The sequence below is a fragment of the Phyllobates terribilis genome, unplaced genomic scaffold (assembly GCF_046119375.1).
Source record: "Phyllobates terribilis strain yellow unplaced genomic scaffold, ASM4611937v1 Scaffold_13__5_contigs__length_258822181, whole genome shotgun sequence".
Classification (NCBI taxonomy): domain Eukaryota; kingdom Metazoa; phylum Chordata; class Amphibia; order Anura; family Dendrobatidae; genus Phyllobates; species Phyllobates terribilis.
Genome location: NW_027362773.1, coordinates 134,332,672 through 134,353,822, shown reverse-complemented (window position 1 = coordinate 134,353,822; position 21,151 = coordinate 134,332,672). Strand labels below are relative to the sequence as shown.

Below are 21,151 nucleotides of genomic sequence, written 5' to 3'. Positions count from 1 at the left end.
CAATTGCAGAACACAAAAAGACAAACTGACAAAAAGTACTAGAGGTCCCAGAAGGACCAAGCAAACTGACAGAGAAAGGCACAGAAGCACCTGGCTAGAGAAACAGTCAAACACTGAAGTCCAGCACAGCCAGAAGGGGGGATCTGGAATATAAAGGAAGATGGTCACGTGACCGCAAAACACAAGATGGAAAAAACAAACAGGAGGGTTCTAACAGCTGAGTACTAGAGTGAAACAGCTAAGAAGGTGTCTGTAAGGCCAAACGAAGAGATCTTCTGAAACCAACTGCAGGGTGACTGTCTGCACATCTGACACACCCGTGACATAGTGACCCGATAAAGCAGCTCCTCATTTAATGTGAAATATGTGAATCTGTTGTCAGTCTTAGAGTGGGTTATCGGGTACCTATGTGATGGTAATATCGAGCCTAAGGGGTCCATGTGCAGTATTTTGATAACTACATAGTGAAACTGCAATAAACATTCAAATACTAATATTTATTGCACCTTTTTTGCTTTTTTTTATATTTTTGCACTTGAACTGGCCATAAAACCAAACTCAGAAGCTTTCTAAAATGCTTAAAAGATTTTTAATTGAAATCATATTTCATACTCTGGCAATACAATAACTCATAATTCTCTAATACCAATGGCAAAAGAACAAAGAAAACAGATACCGTACATGTCAGAAATCTCCAACCAAATACAATAAATAGATTAAAGATCTTAGCTTTAGAAATAAAAATAAAAAAAACAAGAATCTGACATCCATGCATCAAAACATTCAATAAAAGTAAAAAAATAACACAGTCCTACATATTTTCCTATTAGCTAATTGCAGATAAATTAAGTAACTTTAATTAATTTGGTTATTCTGTAAACAGGACGACATAGAGCAGCAATAGATTTGCCTTCATATAATGAAATGCTTACATGGACCTGAAGATGAACCTTCTGTCAGTATCTTTTTAGAGATACGTCTATACAATATATATTGTGTCCTAGAGATTAAAAGCAATCTGTATGTAGTATTGGAGTATCTGCTGTAATATTTTTTAGAATGACTATCGAGGAGTTAAAATATGATAACCTGTGTACTCAAGTTCAATTCCAATGTATGGGAAATAGGTTTTACATAATATTATTGTGCAAAATTACAGGTTTAAACTATTTAATCTCAAGAATTAGCTCATTTGCCAAAAGCCCTGCGATACGTAGAGGTAAGTAGAAGTTGGAGGCTTCGATGAAGAGATCTTGGCAGTCAAAAAGCAAAGCGTGGTCATTAGAAGCCCATTGGTAGAGTTTAGTTTTCCAGAGTATTCGGATGTTACATAAAATATTCAGTCAGAGTTCATATTAAAGTTCTGATTCAGTGTAATTCATTTAGCTAGATTGATACTGTCATTTAGTTGGTTTGATGACTCTGGAGGTCCTGGTGGAGGTCCTCTTTACTCTCGACCTGTTGATGTTGCTGTGCGCTGGAGGTCTGGACATCACTTTGGCATTCAGTGTGGGTACAGCCGCACTCCTCTGCATATATGTAGGTATAGACAGTGCTGGTTCCATCCAGACATTTCAGGTTTACTTCCCGTTTGCTGGTCTTCACTTCCTGACAACAGCTGCACTTGTGCTCCATCATGTTTGCCTCAGCAGAATATCTGTGCAAAGAGGATACATTTTAGAAATGCTACCATGATTGTCCAGGTCAAAGTTATGATCTGATCTAAGGTAACTCAGGATGGCACCATGCAAAAGTTCTGGGTATAAAGAGATTGAAAATATCTTCAAACATCACATGTAGACAACTGTCTAGAGTAAACCCAAGGACAACTATAGATATGTTTCCTTACACATAGATACTGTATGTCTCCTTATACATAGATATGTCTCCTTGCACATAGATATGTCTCCTTGCACATAGATATGTCTCTTTGCACATAAATATTGTATGTCTCCTTGCACGTAGGTACTGGATGTCTCCTTGCACATAGGTACTGTATGTCTCTTTGCACATAGATATGTCTCCTTGCACATAGTTACTGTATGTGTCCTTTCACATAGGTGCTGTATGTCTTCTTATACATAGATATGTCTCCTTGTACCTAGATACTGTATGTCTCCTTGCACATAGATATGTCTCCTTGTACATAGATAAGTCTCCTTGTACATAGATAAGTCTCCTTGCAAATAAATACTGAAACTCTTCTTGCAGATAAGTACTGTATGTCTCTTTGCACATGGATATGTCTCCTTGCAAATAGATATGTCTCCTTGCACATAAATACTGTATGTCTCCTTGCACATAAATATGTATTTTTGCACATGGATACTGTATGTCTCCTTGCACATTGATATGTCTACTTATACATAGATATGTCTTCTTGCACATAAATACTGTGTCTCCTTGCAAATCGACATGTCTCCTTGCACAATGATACGTCTCCTTATACATATAAATGTCTCCAGTCCTTGCACATAAATACTGTAATTCCCCTTGCAGATGAATACTGTTTCTCTCCTTGCACATAGATATGTCTCCTTGCACATAGATATGTCTCCTTCCACATAGATATGTCTCCTTACACATTGATATGTCTCCTTATACATAGATATGTCTCCTTGCAAATAGATATGTCTCCCTGCACATAGATATTGTATGTCTCCTTGCACATAGATATGTTGCATTGCACATAGATATGTCTCCTTGCACATTGATATGTCTCCTTATACATAGATATGTCTCCTTGCACATTGATATGTCTCCCTGCACATAGATATTGTATGTCTCCTTGCACATAGATATGTCTCCTTGCACATAGATATGTCTCCTTACACATTGATATGTCTCCTTATACATAGATATGTCTCCTTGCACATAGATATATCTCCATGAACATTGATGTCTCCTTGCACATTAATATGTCTCACTGCACATAAATGTCTCCTTGCACATTGATATGTCTCCTTGCACATAGATATTGCATGTCTCCTTGCACATAGATATGTCTCCTTGCACATAGATATGTCTCCTTGCACATTGATATGTCTCCCTGCACATAGATATTGTATGTCTCCTTGCACATAGATATGTTGCATTGCACATAGATATGTCTCCTTGCACATTGATATGTCTCCTTATACATAGATATGTCTCCTTGCACATTGATATGTCTCCCTGCACATAGATATTGTATGTCTCCTTGCACATAGATATGTCTCCTTGCACATAGATATGTCTCCTTACACATTGATATGTCTCCTTATACATAGATATGTCTCCTTGCACATAGATATATCTCCATGAACATTGATGTCTCCTTGCACATTAATATGTCTCACTGCACATAAATGTCTCCTTGCACATTGATATGTCTCCTTGCACATAGATATTGTATGTCTCCTTGCACATAGATATGTCTCCTTGCACTTAGATATGTCTCCTTGCACATTGATATGTCTCCCTGCACATAGATATTGTATGTCTCCTTGCACATAGATATGTCTCCCTGCACATAGATATGTCTCCTTACACATTGATATGTCTCATTATACATAGATATGTCTCCGTGCACATTGATGTCTCCTTGCACATTGATATGTCTCCCTGCACATAGATATGTCTACTTGCACATTGATATGTCTCCCTGCACATAGATATTGTATGTCTCCTTGCACATAGATATGTCTCCTTGCACATAGATATGTCTCCTTGCACATTGATATGTCTCCCTGCACATAGATATTGTATGTCTCCTTGCCACCATAATGGCTTACAAAGTTATAGATGTGAAGGATTAACATTATCAACACTTTCAACTTACATAGAAGATGTCATACAGGCTCCACCACAGAAGGACAGCTCCACAACCTGGTCTGATTCGCAAGTGCTGGTCCTGACACGCTCGGATTGTTTATGAACCTCACATCCAGACAGGGCAGCTTTAATAGGAATGTGAATATGATTACTAACATGAAAGTATTACAGTAGTTCAGTTTTAAAAGCATTGGTATAACTGCTTTATAAAGCAGCAAGTGTCAGTAGTTCCTATTGTTATGCTTTTTGCAGTGATTATTATTGCATAAAAAAGTGTTATAAAAAAGGTAACAGTAATTTATTTAAGTGTTTTTGTCTAATTTGTGCAAAATTCTAACTGTACAAGTAAAGCTGTGAAGTACCTTGGGGCAGGGCTTATTCTCTTTTTGTAAGATCATTTTGTTACCCTTATGCTCTTTACTATAAAGCTTTATACTATATAATGCTTATTTAGCACAAATACACTACTGGAACAAAACTGATTATTAAAGACTTGAAGGACTGAAAAGAAATTACTTACGTTTGCAATGTTCACAGCAGCCATCAGACTCGATAGTACCCTGCATAACAAACACATAGATCAAAATGAAGATGCATTTATGTATTTTTCATTAAAACAAAGAAAAATCACCCAAAATGAACGTGCAACTTTTAACATCTCAGACCAACGTTATTCGTTGTTTAATAACTTAAATTTCCTTTTCTGTTGAAACTTTGTTTTTCAATACAAAGTTCAAAATGCCGATACAGACACCGAGATAAATGCTAAATATCTGGATCCCTATATTGTCAATAAAGGGAGCATAGGGTGTTTTTTTTTTGCATAAAAAATAAAATTTGCTTATAAACCTCTGTGTCTATTTATGGGATTCCATGCTCTGTACTGGAAAAAAGAGCTTTAACGACTATAAAAACAAATTAACCATTTAATCAGAAAACAGTGTTAGCACTTTTTAGATTTTTAAAACAATGAAGCTGGAAAATTAATGGTGATAAATGTCATATATGAACAGACACAACAGTTCATGGTGAAAAGTCATGTGAAATGACAAGAATATTCATTATTGCTTTTTGTTTGTCTATTTTTGTGTGTTTTACGCCTTTTTTTTATTGTTTGCCCCCAATTCTTTATTCGATTTGTGTCTTTTTACAAGTCTAGTTTATCCGTGCTCGCCTGTTTGTTTTTTTTGCTTTCCGCTTTATGGGTGGAGTTTAGTGATTACAGATGTTTTCGGCTGATTCATCATTTGTGACTTTTTAAAAAGTCGCAAAATTTGGTGCAACTCTAGTCCATTAACTCCCTGGTGTCGTTTTAAGCATTTTCTCAAAAGCTGCATCTTTTGAGACATTTTGAAAAAGATGCAACTTTTTTTTGCTCAAAAAAAGTCACAAGTATGGTCAATTACAGGAAAGACCTTTTTTGACTTTGCGCTAATTTTATAAACCCGTTTGCGTTTTTTTAAAAACTTGGAGCAAAAAAAAGCCTGTGAATACCACAAGGCAAAAAAGAAAGATGACTAAAAAAAACCTCATGGATGATGAATCTGGGACACTCCATACTTCCTTTTTAATCAAAATTAATTTTGATTACATAAGAAAATATGACTATAAAGATGAACAAACCTCAATACACTTGGAGGGATCGAGAGGTATGCATGAAATGCTTTTCTTCTCAACATCATAGGTGCTGGAACAGGTGTAGGTGATGCACTTATCTTCTGGTGGAACATACTTTTCTTCAGGCTGAAAAGTAGTTAAATAGTATCATTATTAATTTAGCACATCCTTAGATTTGTGCACAAAATGATATAAAACTACATACTGCTAATGTCCATATGTCTAGTGTATTAACGTAGAATACAGTAGCAGAATGAATTTATGACTTTTTTGTTTTGGAAGGTCACACAAAATGCATTTTCCATAATAGACAATGAGCACAGGAGAAAGCAATATCAAGGTTTCAGGAGCAGAACATAATTTTTAAGTTTCATTTATAAAACATACTTTGAGCAAAAAAAATCATATATTGAAATGTATATATTGAAAATACCTTCAAAGTTCTGGTTGTGTTGTCACTCAGATGGATCACACAAGCCTCCTTTACACAGCTTCCACAACATTCGCCTGGAGCAATCTGGTATACGGAGCCCTGGTGAACAAGATATTTATGTAGTTTGTAAAGTCTATAGGTCAGTGTTATTGCAAAGAAAGTGAGGAGGGACTAGTACTATAAACTTGTCCTACTTAGTTGGGTGCAGAACTTCCAAGGGTTGACTCAGATCCCCAAATAATGCATATTCGGGGAAAGGAAAAGCCCTCCAAACTTCAAGGTTGAGTTGTGATTTATTCCCCAAGCTTCAGTATGTCTCTAAAGTTTGGGTGAATAAATCCCAACATTTAATAATAAAAAAAAAATTGGTGCTTCTTTTCTCTCTTCTTTTCGCATGGTCATTGTGATTTAGAGAGGTTCTAATACTAAATTGATCGTACCTGTTCACAATCTTCAATGGCACAAACTGTTCTGGATTCCACAGGCACATACTGATCTTCAATGTGGTCGCACTCAATCTTTACACATGGTTTATCAGGAGTGCTCCATGTGTCACCAGGCTGTAAATACACAGTGAAATGAGATATTAATCAGATTTAAGAATTTTAGAAATCCAAATGTGTGCTCAAAATGGAGCATTCAAAATTAAAAGCGTTGTCTAGGACTAACATATTTATATATTTCCTCTGGGATATGTCATCATGATGAGAACGGTGGTGGACTTAGCAGTTGACGCCCCCGACAATCAATTATAGCTTTCCTACCAACAGCCAGATAATAGCAGTGTACGGAGTGGAAAACCACAGCTCAAGTGCATTGTTTAGTGGCCAATGTTTTTTTATCGACCTTCGGCTCGAACCTGAGCCATTGAGACTTTATGGATGAACAATCTGTAGGCCGAGTGCTGCAGAGTATTTCCCATTCAAGTGCCAGATCAGATATCAGCTGATTGTGGGGATACTGGAGCCCCACTAATCTCATACTATAGATAAGTCATCAGTATGTTAACTTGAACAATTCCTTCAAGATAATTGTTTTTTGTTCTCCTGTGACCATCTGTAGTCAATAGATGTAGAGATATATAGCAGAATTACAACCTATAAATTCAAAGGCTTTTATAGAGTACCAATTATAGATTTAAAGGGGTTGTCCGTAACTTTAACACTGATTATCCTATCCTTAGCGTAGGTCATCATTGTATGATCGTTGGGGGTGTGACAGTCAGTACTCCCGCCGATCATCTGTTTTGGGTGTCGGCTGTGGCCAAAACTGCTCAGCTATGGAGCTGCACAGCTCTGTCTACTGTATAGTGGTCTGGACAGGTACTTCACATCCACCCCCTATTCAATTCAATTGGGGTTAGATGTGTAGTATGCGACCGTGGCCACTATCCATCGATAGAGTTGATCAGATCCGTAACTGAGCAGTATCAGCTGCTCCTAACACAAAAATCAGTAGATCGGTGGGAGATGTCGGGTGTTGCACCCCGACAGATCAGACATTGATAACCTATTATAAGAATAGGTCATCAATGTTAAAGTCCCAGACAACCCATTTAATTATAGGCTTTTCAGCTCTCATCAGTATAATATATCTCACTCAGATCAGTGTTAGTCTATGGTGAAGTGCACAAGCAAAAATCTTGCCTTGGACCAAGCCGATCCGAGGAAAAAATCACTGCAAGTTTAATCCAATATTCGGATGCACTTGGCCATGCAAGTCAATGAGCGTGTGGAAAACATCCGACTGCACTCAGATGACAAATGAGTAAAGTTAGATTTCCACCGACTGACGGAATGGAGAAGATGCAGACATTTTTTTATCCATCTTTTCCTCATCCGAGAGAATAGGATCCCACTATGATCAGAGTGTGATTTGCATAATTGACCCTATTTTCTTGGATGAGAGAAGACACAGTTGTCTGCACCTAGCCTAATACTGAAGGTTTTAATGGTTAACATCCTGGTTGGTTTGGATGGCAATGGGTTTAATGGGGGGTGACCTATTCTAGCTAAGATCACAAAATTCACTTCAGTCCTTCATTGATAAAACGCTATAAATCCTAATGCAGTAAATTGCTTCTAGTGACAGCAAAAAAGTTCACATTTTGGAGTATTTATGAATTAGAATACCTTCAAAATGATTGTGGAGTTGTCTTTGCCGTTCATTATACAAGCATTAGGCACACATTTGCCACAGCAATCATCTTCAGAATGTACGAGTTCCATTCCCTAAAAGATGCAAAATAATTGGTAAATATTAAATGCACTTAAATACGATGCCCATGTAGAGTCAGTTGGGAATAGATAAGGACATTTGTAATTATGGTACTGACCGCTCCACAGTCCGTTTTGCATTTTATAGGTTCACATGCGACTTTGTATAGTAAGGTGTCTCGATCTATGTCATGGGTGCAAGAACAGTCCGTGCATTCTTTTTTGGTATGTGGGATTTTTGTTCCAGGCTATAAAAAGATTAAAAAAAAAAAAAAAACAGATTAATTTATTTTTCTCCAACTATGACTTTATTCTTTAATTTCAGATGTTAAAAGGTTCAATTTTTGCACTTACTTTGTACGTGTTGTCCTCGTACACACAGACCGCTGTTGCATCTGTTTTAGAAGATCGAAACGTTTCAATTAAAATCAATATATAAAGAAAAGGAGCTTCTTCACCACTAAAACAGTATAAGATATAGAAACCTGGCAAAAACATTATGTAGTGATCTGTGGCACTTACTGCAGCTAAGTGATGGGCAGCATTCACCTTCCAACAGCACGGGGGCACTCTCAAATCCTAGAGGACACTTCTTCTCCTTCTCCATACAGTAGCTGATGTTACATACTACAGACAGAGAGATGGTTGAGTCCGACTCCATATCAAGAAATCATTCAGCTGTCAAGAAATGTTATGAATATTTTACTTACTGCATTCATTTATCATGCAACATGGCTGGTCGGGATTTGGTCTCTCCTTGGTGATGAATCCATCCCTTTCACAAGATAAGTCAACTAATGGAGGACATGTCAATGGCTGACACTGGACAGTAAGAGAGTTCTTTTCACATGTACATTGCTTGCATTGGCTTGTCCAGGTCTCTCCAGGCTGTGAACACGAAGGCACAGTAATTGTTTTCATGTGATATAAAACAAGGTCATCATTAATTATTTCATTAATCAATAGTGCACAGGATAGTAAGAAACTTTGTAATACATTTTATCAGTGAAATCTGCTTTTTTTTTCCTCCTGGACTGATCGTTTACTCTCAATTCATGGGTATAATTTGTAAAATATGTATTCAGTAAAATTAAATTTTCATATAACTGACACAGGAAATTACTGTTGGTGCTTTTGAAACTCTATGGAGAAAGGAGGAGGTGGAGGAGGAGCTAGAGGCAGACACCGACATTCATTTTCTTTCTCAGTAATGGGAAAATCTATCTTGATTATAGTCAGTGAACTGAGAATTTTGAGAATGATTATCCAGATTAAACACACATTTATTAAACTCACATTTATATATTGTGAATTAAAAAAGGTCCTTTATTCAGGGTCCTTATCTCATAGTCAGTGGATAATCTTTCACATTTAACATCTCTCTCTCTTTGGAGGTTCTGTACTAATCTGCGTAACCCAGACAGAACTGTGTGATGAACACTGTGTAATACCTATTTTCCCCACTAGTGGTGCTGCAGACAAATTAAATTGTCAGGTTTCGCTGCAGATTACAGATGATCAATGGTGGTCCTAGCAGTGAGACACTTTGTAATCAGCTTATCGCCCTGGAACCTTTCTAATAGCTTTGATTTTTCCATGCCTCTTTGAGGGCTTACTCACAAGAGCGTATACATCAGATGAGCGCTATACGATGTTTTATCGGATAGCACTCAGACCAATGTTATTCTATGGGGCAGTGCTGATCAGCATTTTTTTTCTCATGCCGATTCGGCATAAGAAGAAAAAAATTGCAGCATGCTGTGAATTGCAGTGCAAATCAGATGCCTTTCACCCATTCATGTCTATGGGTGCGTGTTAAACATCAAACTGCATTCGGGTGACACTGATTTCTGCGGACTCACAGAATGGAAAAGATGGAAAATTTTTGTTCTCCGTCTTCTCCACACCCGTGCTACAATTATCTCATCCGAGAGAATCGGATCACACTAAGCTGACACTGATTAAACTCGGATCAGAGCTAGCTTCAGAGCAGAGCTTGAAAGCTTTATAGCACTGCACTCCTTGCCTAGCAATCTGGCCACCACTGACTGCCAGCAGCAGTGGCCAGTAACCTAGTCAACAAGAGCCAAACCATGACATGTTATAACATTCCATTCTTGAGAAGGTAGAAAATGTATAAGCGGTAAATTGCAAAGTTGTGTTTATAAGCACTTTGCAATTTTGCCTATTTAAGAAGATGAGACCCTCCCTTCAGGAAATAGTGAGCACACTGCCTTTAATTTCAACTTCTTTTCGATTATTCTGGGTACCATCTGTATATGCTATCTGGGCTTGCTTTTTGTTTTATCTCCTCTTTTTCTTGGCTGTTTCTTTGTCATTTCAGTTTATAAAACGATTATATGACACTCACGTTTACGGGCATTCCTTCAGGGCCAACGCAAGCTGGAAGATAAAAGGAAAAAAACACATTAATTTTTTTGTCATCAAAAATATTTTAGAACAATGTGCTACAATTTTTTTTTAGTTTTCAGCATGAGCATATACCTTACTAGTTTGTGCAGTTTGGACTTTAGGTGGACTCCCGCTAATAACATTCAGAACATGACATTACAGCTGTAATCATAATCAGGCATTTTTATGACTATGCAGAATTATTTTTTGGCCACCTGATACCTCTGCACTCAGGTATATAAATATATATTTTGGAAATATAATTAGTATTTTACCCTTTTTCCCATTTGAGCTATACTGTACATCTTTCCAATATTTTACTCTCCTAGCCAAGTTTTTGTGCTCTATGATTCCCCATATGCACAATATGAGATAGAAAAATTAATTTGTAATATTAGTTTTAATTCACTCACAACGTATACTATCAGAATATGTGTTAATGTATAGATCTGGATTATTTAAAAATGTTTTTTTCCCCAATAATTTTTAATAAGCATTTCAGTGATTGTACTTGTAGATACATACAGCAAGTATTAACGCAGACATCGGTGTAAGAGTTGAACAGTGTGGATCCTTTGGGACAGAAACAGCCTTCAGTTTGGTCAAACTCAGAGTTCTGAACTTCTCTGCAATGACAGTAAAAATATAAATGTACATATGTCTCATACTTTACTAAATGTTAATCCGTCATCTAAGTCTTAAAGGGGATGTCCCATGAAGATCATATAATTTATACATTGACCAAACTTGGAGATTTATTCATTGGTGTGCGTCTTGCCTCGTAATCCCCAGCTATTACAGTTATTGCTAGGGGAAGTTGTGTCCAGCCCAGGGGTGGACATACTGTTGGTGCAACCTTATGGGTCCAGAAACTAAGGGGGCCCATTTCCAAGTCCAAAGAAGGTGGAATTGTGCTTTACAATGACCTATGGGACATTTATGGGCCCATATATTGTTCTTGCACTATACAGTCAACGGATAAATGTTGTGTAGTTTGGGCTGCCTCCGACACCAGGAATTGCTAATTGGCGGGTCTACCTGATGTCGCACCCTCAGCGATCAAATGTTGATGCTCTATCCTAATAATAGGCTATCAATTTTAAAGTCCCAGACAACCTTTTTCAATAGAGGGAGGTTTCCAACCAAGGGATTGCGCTCAATGACTCACATATGTACTCATAAAATGGTAAGTGATGAATCATTCCCTAAAACCTTAACTCATTTACAGATCAAATGAATCATTTTACATTTTATATCTGCGGAATAATATAAAGAGATTTTTTTTAAAGAATTCTTACTTGTTGTCACAGGTCTTGACATGTACTGGTCCACAAGGGTCGTACACCTTTCCAGCAGGGCAAGTGTATGCTATATTTCAGGCAAAAAAGAGCAAATTAGATTATAATCTGTACAATGTACAACAACTGATATTTCCAATTATCTAAAATGCTATGAGTATTATAATTAAGCAAAGACACAACGAAGGAGATACAGTATATACCAGTGCAAAGAAAAAAACATGAAAAATTGGTGCTCGAAACCAATTCAGTTGATAAGACATTATAATAAGGGAAAAACAAATACAAGTACAATCTCATTGGTCAGGAATTATTAAAATATTTTCCTTTAAACTGATTTTTTATAAATCTTCCCTTGTGGTTGCAAATCATATTAAATAAAAAAAAAATGAAAAAAACGTACGACAATGTCCTTTAGTTTTGTCTCTCCAGTCCACACAGATTCCATTGGCAGAGCACAAAGAGGCATAAATTTCCAAACTGGAACACGCCGTTGGCTCAGAGTTATGCTGCATACGACAGGCATCAAAGGCACATGCTTCATGGTAGTGATTTGGATTAATAATTTTGTGACAGTCAGCAAAGACCCTTTAAAATTAGAAGAAAAGATGTATATTATTAAATGTATATTACTAGATTGGATTTAGTTACCAGTATTATAGCATATAATCCATTATGTACATTAGCATTGCAGCTAAGTCCATTTGCTTAAAGTGCAACTGTCAGGAGAACTTGCAGCAGAATTTCTGTTTCTGCCTCTAGCTCCTCCCTCTTCCTTCTCCATAGAATTTTATGAGCAGCAACTGTCATCTCTTATCTCAGTAATAGGACAATTTGTCTTTATTGAATACAGAAATTACCCATGAGCTAAGAGTTAAAGATCAGTCCCATTTGGTGAAAGAGGCAAAATTCTGTGATTAGATATATTGCAAGAATGGTTTGTTTCAAGGGTACTCTTGATTTATGAAATAAAAATTAAAACTATGTTTATTCTTTAAGTTGTAATACCAGACTCAACCGGTGGACAAGAGTGTTGACATGTATGAAAAAAAAATTGAATTTTTCATACCTACCCGAAAAGTTTGAAGACACATAAAAGGAGCATTATTTTTATTATATTTGTATGATACAAAATGTAGTGAACAACTACTTTCCAACTTACTCGCTTAAGATGATATCACAAATTTCTGATGGTGGACATGTTGGAGGTGGAGTAGGGTGAAGCGGTGGTGTTGTTGGTGGAGGCGTATAACAATATGGCTGGCCTGTTACATTGACCTTCCAGTGGTTAGCCATCTTGGAGCAATCTTTCACTATCTCACCACTTGGCAATCTGCAGTCTTCGGTGCTGTTGTTTGAGCAAGTACCTAAGTTGGAACACAATGTGAAATATATGTTAATGCTCTTGTCTGCTGGTTTTTTGGAGATATATATCTAAAGCTAAAAAAAAGTCTTTACAATATCCCAAATATCACGTACCACACTGTCCTTCAGTGTTGTAGCCAAATTTACTGAATGGCAGTTTAATAACAAAGATCATGCCACTGAATGAGATGAATGCATCAATTTCTGGGATCTCCACATTCATGTTAATGCCAGCGCTGGATATAGTAATGCCATCCTTGGTGAACCCTGGAGTTACCCAGTCGTTATTGAATCTAATCTGTTGACAAAGGATGGAAATTGTAAAGCGGCGAATAGATAATAGTCAATGTGGTCGCAACGTAACATACGATAGTTCCAGGCCATATAGACATGGATATTCTGGGAGTTGTTAGTTGGTGGTGTAGGAAATTTTGAATCATGACTTGCGTCTCTATCACTCTCTTACCCTGTTTTTCATTCTTCCTTGGTACATCATACGGGTCAAGACAATTTCAGTAGATTTATAGTAAATCAAGATAGATTGTGGACAGGATAAACCATCTTCAGCATCACAGAAGTAGTTGTCAACAAGGACCCGGAAGTTGTCATATTTGGGAGTAATCTGCTGCACAAGAACATATGTACAATTGTCCAGGAAAGTGTAATAGGTGCCATCAAAGGTGATGTAATGAGGGTCACCCCATCCGCTACACACACCTATTAGAAGTCAAAAAGAACGAAATTAGATTGAGATCATTAAACATTTATGTCTAATAATAAAATCTCATATCTTTCTTTAAACAAAAACATAATATAATTTCTAATTGGCTTTGGATGCCTAATCACATTAATAATAATTTACCCTAAACTCTTTTCACCATGGAGTAATAAGGTCTTTTGGAGCTTTCATTAAACCCTTGGTTATTTTGTTATTAGGTTATTAGTAAAATTGATTTGAAAGCAGATCTAACCTTGCAGTTATGGTTCCCTTACAAAGAGCCTCTAGATCGCTGGTGTAAACTGTCTTATGAATTTTTCTTATCAATAATATTACTTTCATGGAAAATGAGCGTTTTGTAAAACTCACATTCGCATTCGTAATATGAACAGCATCCATCTGCGGTTTTCTTTTCCACAGGGGGGAATCCGTTAGCACAGGACAGTGGCTTTAATTTCGGACAAGTCACTGGCTCGATGGTAACAACATTATTTCCATGGCATGTGGCCTTTGTACAGTTATTAATCATCCATGTTTCTCTAGTCTAGATAATGTGAAATACAATGAAACAGAAAAATTTGAATAATTCAGTTGTTCCCAATTAGGTCAAATAAATACAATTTGTTCTCAATACTTCAGCTCCTCAAAAATGTAAAGTGCTATTGACGTCGTTGTCTGCAAATAGGCAAAATAACATCACTCTTGTCAATGGATTATGTCTCGTATTGACAATTTTACCTGAAAAGGATTGTATTACCAGAAACAGATTATGAAAAAGAGAGGTGCTGTATCTCATTGTTTTGTAACCTTATGTTGTTCATATAAAACAGCTGATATTAGTTAAGCTAACATTGTTACCTTCTTAGGTGGGCAACCTTCTTTCGGTGTTGTAACAATTGTAGTTGTGGTAGTTGTTTTTTCAGGTGTAGGTGTTGAAATACTTGTGGATGTTGTTGTAGGTACCGTGGTTGTGGTGGATTTAACAGTTGTTGTAACTATACAAGGTCCTTTGTGTCTTTCAGCTTCACAATGGTCATTGCACTTTGCATAGAAGTAGCACCCTTCTGCATCAGTCTTGTTATAGATGATTTCACCTAAAAAAAAGAAAAAAAAAGAAGGAAAAAGAAAATTTTAATAAGAGATGGAACTAAGTGTTAAGAACATAATTATCAATATGTTGAATCAATCAAAGCAATAAAAAACATTACACTTACCTGGTAAAAAGTATTTGGTTTTACTTTCAACATTTTCAACATGGCAGAAACATTTTGTAGTCTGTGTTGGCGTAGTCTCAGTTGTTGTTGGAGGTTTTGTAGTAGTTGTTTCTGTTGTTGTTGTGGTGGTGGTTGTAGTTGTGGTTTCTGTTGTAGTTGTTGGCACTGGAGTAGTTGTAGTAGTGGTAGTAGTTGGTGTTGTTGTAGATGTTGTTGGAGGAGGAGCTGTGCTGCAATGACTGTAGTCATCACAACATAAGACCTTTATTTGGTAATTATAGCATTGCTTAACTTCTCCAATTTGGTCTTTGTTGTTGCACACCAAACCAACATTAGCATCACACTGAACTATCTGTCCAACATTATCAATACTGATTTCTGGGAAATCTTCAGCTCTACATTCAATATTTGTTGGATGTTTACAGATTTGTTTGCCTTTAGCCATTATGTTCTCAAATGTTTCTTTATCTCCTCCATCAAGTCCAGAAGTAGGACTATCAACATCAATCCACTTTGTCCACTTGCATTGTGCTTGGCAACCAGTTGATGGAGTTGTGGTAGTAGTTGGTGTTGTTGTAGTAGTAGTAGGTGTGGTGGTTGTAGTTTCTGTTGTAGTTGGTGGGACTGTAGTAGTTGTAGTAGTAGGTGTTGTTGTTGTTGTTGTTGTAGTAGTAGTAGTAGTAGTAGGTATAGTGGTAGTGGTTGTAGTTTCTGTTGTAGTTGTTGGCACTGGAGTAGTAGTAGTAGTGGTTGTAGGTAAGGTGGTGGTGGTTGTAGCTGTTGTTGGAGGAGGAGCTGTGCTGCAATGACTGTAGTCGTCACAACAAAGGACCTTTATCTGGTAATTATAGCATTGCTTAACGTTTCCAGTTTGGTCTTTATTGTTGCACACCAAACCAACATTGGCATCACAATGAACTATCTGCCCAACATTATCAATACTGATATCTGGGAAATCTTCAGCTCTGCATTCAATATTTGTTGGATGTTTACAGATTTGTTTGCCTTTAGCAATTATGTTCTCAAAGGTTTCTTTATCTCCTCCATCAAGTCCAGAAGTAGGAGAATCAACATCAATCCACTTTGTCCACTTGCATTGTGCTTGGCAACCTGTTGATGGAGTTGTAGGAGTAGTGGTGGTAGTAGTTGGTGGTGTTGTAGTAGAAGGTGTGGTGGTGGTTGTAGTTGTGGTTTCTGTTGTAGTTGGAGGCACTGGAGTAGTTGTAGTAGTAGTGGTAGTAGTTGGTGGTGGTGTTGTTGTAGTAGGTGTGGTTGTGGTTGTAGTTGTGGTTTCTGTTGTAGTTGGAGGCACTGGAGTAGTTGCAGTAGTAGTGGTAGTAGTTGGGGTTGTTGTAGTAGTTGGTGTGGTGGTGGTAGTAGTTGAGGTTTCTGTTGTAGTTGGAGGCACTGGAGTAGTTGTAGTAGTTGGAGTTGTTGTAGGTGTGGTGGTGGTTGTTGTTGTTGAAGTGGTTGTAGGTGTTGTTGTTGGAGGAGGAGTTGTGCTGCAATGACTGTAGTCATCACAACATAAGACCTTTATCTGGTAATTATAGCATTGCTTAACTTTTCCAGTTTGGTCTTTATTGTTGCACACCAAACCAACATTGGCATCACACTGAACTATCTGTCCAACATTATCAATACTGATTTCTGGGAAATCTTCAGCTCTGCATTCAATATTTGTTGGATGTTTACAGATTTGTTTGCCTTTAGCAATTATGTTCTCAAAGGTTTCTTTATCTCCTCCATCAAGTCCAGAAGTAGGAGAATCAACATCAATCCACTTTGTCCACTTGCATTGTGCTTGGCAACCTGTTGATGGAGTTGTAGGAGTAGTGGTGGTAGTAGTTGGTGGTGTTGTAGTAGAAGGTGTGGTGGTGGTTGTAGTTGTGGTTTCTGTTGTAGTTGGAGGCACTGGAGTAGTTGTAGTAGTAGTGGTAGTAGTTGGTGGTGGTGTTGTTGTAGTAGGTGTGGTTGTGGTTGTAGTTGTGGTTTCTGTTGTAGTTGGAGGCACTGGAGTAGTTGCAGTAGTAGTGGTAGTAGTTGGGGTTGTTGTAGTAGTTGGTGTTGTGGTGGTTGTAGTTGTGGTTTCTGTTGTAGTTGGAGGCACTGGAGTAGTTGTAGTAGTTGGAGTTGTTGTAGCTGTGGTGGTGGTTGTTGTTGTTGAAGTGGTTGTAGGTGTTGTTGTTGGAGGAGGAGTTGTGCTGCAATGACTGTAGTCATCACAACATAAGACCTTTATCTGGTAATTATAGCATTGCTTAACTTTTCCAGTTTGGTCTTTATTGTTGCACACCAAACCAACATTGGCATCACACTGAACTATCTGTCCAACATTATCAATACTGATTTCTGGGAAATCTTCAGCTCTACATTCAATATTTGTTGGATGTTTACAGATTTGTTTGCCTTTAGCAATTATGTTCTCAAAGGTTTCTTTATCTCCTCCATCAAGTCCAGAAGTAGGAGAATCAACATCAATCCACTTTGTCCACTTGCATTGTGCTTGGCAACCTGTTGATGGAGTTGTAGGAGTAGTGGTGGTAGTAGTTGGTGGTGTTGTAGTAGTAGGTGTGGTGGTGGTTGTAGTTGTGGTTTCTGTTGTAGTTGGAGGCACTGGAGTAGTTGTAGTAGTAGTGGTAGTAGTTGGTGGTGGTGTTGTTGTTGTAGGTGTGGTGGTGGTTGTAGTTGTGGTTTCTGTTGTAGTTGGAGGCACTGGAGTAGTTGTAGTAGTAGTGGTAGTAGTTGGGGTTGTTGTAGTAGTAGGTGTGGTGGTGGTTGTAGTTGTAGTTTCTGTTGTAGTTGGAGGCACTGGAGCAGTTGTGGTAGTAGTTGGTGGTGGTGTTGTTGTAGTAGGTGTGGTGGTGGTTGTAGTTGTGGTTTCTGTTGTAGTTGGAGGCACTGGAGTAGTTGCTGTAGTAGTGGTAGTAGTTGGGGTTGTTGTAGTAGTTGGTGTGGTGGTGGTTGTAGTTGTGGTTTCTGTTGTAGTTGGAGGCACTGGAGTAGTTGTAGTAGTTGGAGTTGTTGTAGGTGTGGTGGTGGTTGTTGTTGTTGAAGTGGTTGTAGGTGTTGTTGTTGGAGGAGCAGTTGTGCTGCAATGACTATAGTCATCACAACATAAGACCTTTATCTGGTAATTATAGCATTGCTTAACTTTTCCAGTTTGGTCTTTATTGTTGCACACCAAACCAACATTGGCATCACACTGAACTATCTGTCCAACATTATCAATACTGATTTCTGGGAAATCTTCAGCTCTACATTCAATATTTGTTGGATGTTTACAGACTTGTTTGCCTTTAGCAATTATGTTCTCAAACGTTTCTTTATCTCCTCCATCCAGTCCAGAAGTAGGAGAATCAACATCAATCCACTTTGTCCACTTGCATTGTGCTTGGCAACCAGGAGTAGTTGTGGTAGTAGTTGGTGGTGTTGTGGTAGTAGGTGTGGTGGTGGTGGTTGTAGTTGTGGTTTCTGTTGTAGTTGGAGGAACTGGAGTAGTTGTAGTAGTAGTGGTAGTAGTTGGTGGTGGTGTTGTTGTTGTAGGTGTGGTGGTGGTTGTAGTTGTGGTTTCTGTTGTAGTTGGAGGCACTGGAGTTGTTGTAGTAGTAGTGGTAGTAGTTGGGGTTGTTGTAGTAATAGGTGTGGTGGTGGTAGTTGTAGTTGTGGTTTCTGTAGTAGTTGGAGGCACTGGAGTAGTTGTAGTAGTAGTGGTAGTAGTTGGGCTTGTTGTTGTAGGTGTGGTGGTGGTTGTAGTAGTTGTGGTTTCTGTTGTAGTTGGTGGCACTGGAGTAGTTGTAGTAGTGGTAGTAGTTGGTGTTGTAGTGGTTTTTGGTGTAGTAGTCTCTGGTGTTGTGGTTGTTTCTGGTGTTGTTGGAGTAGTGGTGGTTTCTGTAGTAGTTGTGGAAGGAGTTGTGGTTGTTTCAGTTGTTGTTGAAGTGGTTGTGGTCACAGGAGTGGATGTAGTAGTTGTTGTTGGAGATGTAGTTGTCTTTGATGTTGTAGTAGTTTCAGGTGTTGTCGTTGGAGTAGTAGTGGTTTCAGGAGTTGTGGTGGTAGTAGTTGTGGAAGGAGTAGTAGTTGTTTCAGTTGTTGTTGAAGTGGTTGTAGTCTCAACAGGAGTTGGAGTTGTACTAGCTGTTGTAGTTGTTTCAGGTGTTGTTGTGGAAACTGTAGTTGATGTTGTTGTGGTTTCAGTAGTAGTAGACAATGTAGTTGTTGATGCTGGCGTTGTTGACTGCTCACAGTGTCTGTAGTCATCACAGCACAGCACTTTTATTTGATAATTGAGGCATACCTTGAAATCGCCATCTTGTTCTTCATTTTTGCAAATAAGACCAGAAGTAAGATTGCATTGAACCACTTGCCCAATTTGACCAATTGGTGTTTCTGGGAATTTCTCTGATCTGCATTGTAAGCCATCAGGCTTTGAGCAAAGTTTGTGTCCCGCTGCCCTGATATTTTCATAAGTCTCAATATCTCCTTCATCTTTACCAATTCCTGGAAAATGGACATCAATCCACTTTGTCCATGTACATTTTGGTTGACATACTACTGGAGTTGGAGTATTAGATGTGGTTGGAGGGGTAGTTGGAGAGGAAGTTGTTGTCACTGTTGTTGTAGATGGTGTTGTTGTAGGATGTGTTATCACTTTTGTGGTAGTTGGCTGTGTGGTTGAAGGTGTTTCCGTTGTAATTGTAGTTGTTGTGGGAGTTGTAGGATGTGTTGTATTACACTTTTCAAAGTTACAACACATAACTCTGATTTGATAGTTATAGCAGATAGGAGGTAGCTGTTGCTTATTTAAACAAATTAGTCCAAATGACACATTGCACTGAACAACTTGCTCAAGTTCTGCTAATGGTGTGTCAGGGAACCTCTCAGCTCTGCACTGAATATCTTGTGGATGACTACATATAGAAAATCCCTTATGTTTTATATTTTCATAGGTGTCAAAATCTCCATTATCCATTCCTTCTTTAGGGTAACTGGCATCAAACCACTGTGACCATGCGCAGACCTCTTTGACACATATTGTACTCAAATGTGTTGTCCCTATAGACAAAAAGGTATAAATTAAACTTTAAAATATAGAGATAAATTTAAAAATCAAATGAAAGATAAGTAGAAAGAGATAGAAAGCTATACTGTACTATTGTAATAAAAATAAATAATTACCAAGAAAACTTGAGTAAAAATTATTTAGCTTCTGTTACTTTAAACTCTGGCCCATGAAAAAAAAACTACAATTTGTTTGCTATGCCCACCACTGGCTTTGTTAGACCAGTTAATTATGCAAGAAGATTAATAAGTTCAGATATATTTTGGCATAATTAATCTGTTTTACAGAACATCAGTATTCATGAAAAAATTTGGATATTTAAAAGAGATTCAATACTATACCCGTAGTAGTAGAGGAGTGCGTTGAGGAAAAGGTAAAGGGTGTGGTTGTAGTAACATGGCAGTCATCATGAATATCTCTGTAAATGGTGCCATTTTCCCTGCAGATCGCACTCATACAACCTCCAAGGCCATCAGTGGTGTTGTAAATAACATCATTGTATTTATACATTTTACCATGGTATTCACAATGGCATGCTGTAAAAACAGAATGTGAATAGAATTGGTAATACATCAATGAAATTTATAAATAACTCATAAACAGAATTTTAAGACAAAGAGCAGATAAAGATGGGCCAGCCATGGTCGTTGACCAACGATCAGCTACATGGAAGGCAACTGGAGGTCATTTAATGGTATCTTTAAATCAGCCAACCATAAATCCTGGCCTCCTCTTCCAGCTGGAGATGTTAAAAGACTGGTGCAACCAATCAGCAACTACTGATTGGTTGCAGCCTTCACATTTCATCCAAGCCTGGAAAGCACTGCGTTCCTCCAGAAGAGGAATTCAGGAGTCCAGTGGAGAACATTGTGTTGAGCACAGAAGAGCAGCACAAGTCCAGGAGGCAATTATTGTTTTTTTTCTCTCTCTTTATACCACTATATACAATCCCTTAAAGTATTTGTGATTTAGGGTAATTGGATTTTTAGCTTTGAAGTGAATA

At 37.8% G+C, this 21,151-nt stretch overlaps 1 protein-coding gene across 1 annotated transcript in view; it reads right to left on the bottom strand.

Annotated features, from left to right (window-relative positions):
* Positions 1 to 566: 566 nt before the first annotated feature.
* The window catches only part of MUC5AC (mucin 5AC, oligomeric mucus/gel-forming), a 38,553-nt gene continuing 17,968 nt past the window's right edge, over positions 567 to 21,151 (bottom strand). The window contains exons 30-51 of the mRNA XM_073658709.1: positions 20,490 to 20,684; positions 15,087 to 20,141; positions 14,731 to 14,966; positions 14,242 to 14,416; positions 13,621 to 13,871; positions 13,269 to 13,452; positions 12,952 to 13,156; positions 12,193 to 12,377; positions 11,790 to 11,859; positions 11,017 to 11,117; positions 10,451 to 10,482; positions 8,790 to 8,967; positions 8,602 to 8,706; positions 8,434 to 8,474; positions 8,199 to 8,327; positions 7,996 to 8,094; positions 6,304 to 6,423; positions 5,864 to 5,962; positions 5,437 to 5,556; positions 4,334 to 4,373; positions 3,821 to 3,938; positions 567 to 1,657 (exon numbers count right to left, since the gene is read on the bottom strand). Of these exons, the coding sequence (XP_073514810.1) occupies positions 1,405 to 1,657; positions 3,821 to 3,938; positions 4,334 to 4,373; positions 5,437 to 5,556; positions 5,864 to 5,962; positions 6,304 to 6,423; positions 7,996 to 8,094; positions 8,199 to 8,327; positions 8,434 to 8,474; positions 8,602 to 8,706; positions 8,790 to 8,967; positions 10,451 to 10,482; positions 11,017 to 11,117; positions 11,790 to 11,859; positions 12,193 to 12,377; positions 12,952 to 13,156; positions 13,269 to 13,452; positions 13,621 to 13,871; positions 14,242 to 14,416; positions 14,731 to 14,966; positions 15,087 to 20,141; positions 20,490 to 20,684 (7,991 nt within the window). The 3' untranslated portion in view covers positions 567 to 1,404. The remainder of the gene's footprint in view (positions 1,658 to 3,820; positions 3,939 to 4,333; positions 4,374 to 5,436; positions 5,557 to 5,863; positions 5,963 to 6,303; positions 6,424 to 7,995; positions 8,095 to 8,198; positions 8,328 to 8,433; positions 8,475 to 8,601; positions 8,707 to 8,789; positions 8,968 to 10,450; positions 10,483 to 11,016; positions 11,118 to 11,789; positions 11,860 to 12,192; positions 12,378 to 12,951; positions 13,157 to 13,268; positions 13,453 to 13,620; positions 13,872 to 14,241; positions 14,417 to 14,730; positions 14,967 to 15,086; positions 20,142 to 20,489; positions 20,685 to 21,151) is intronic.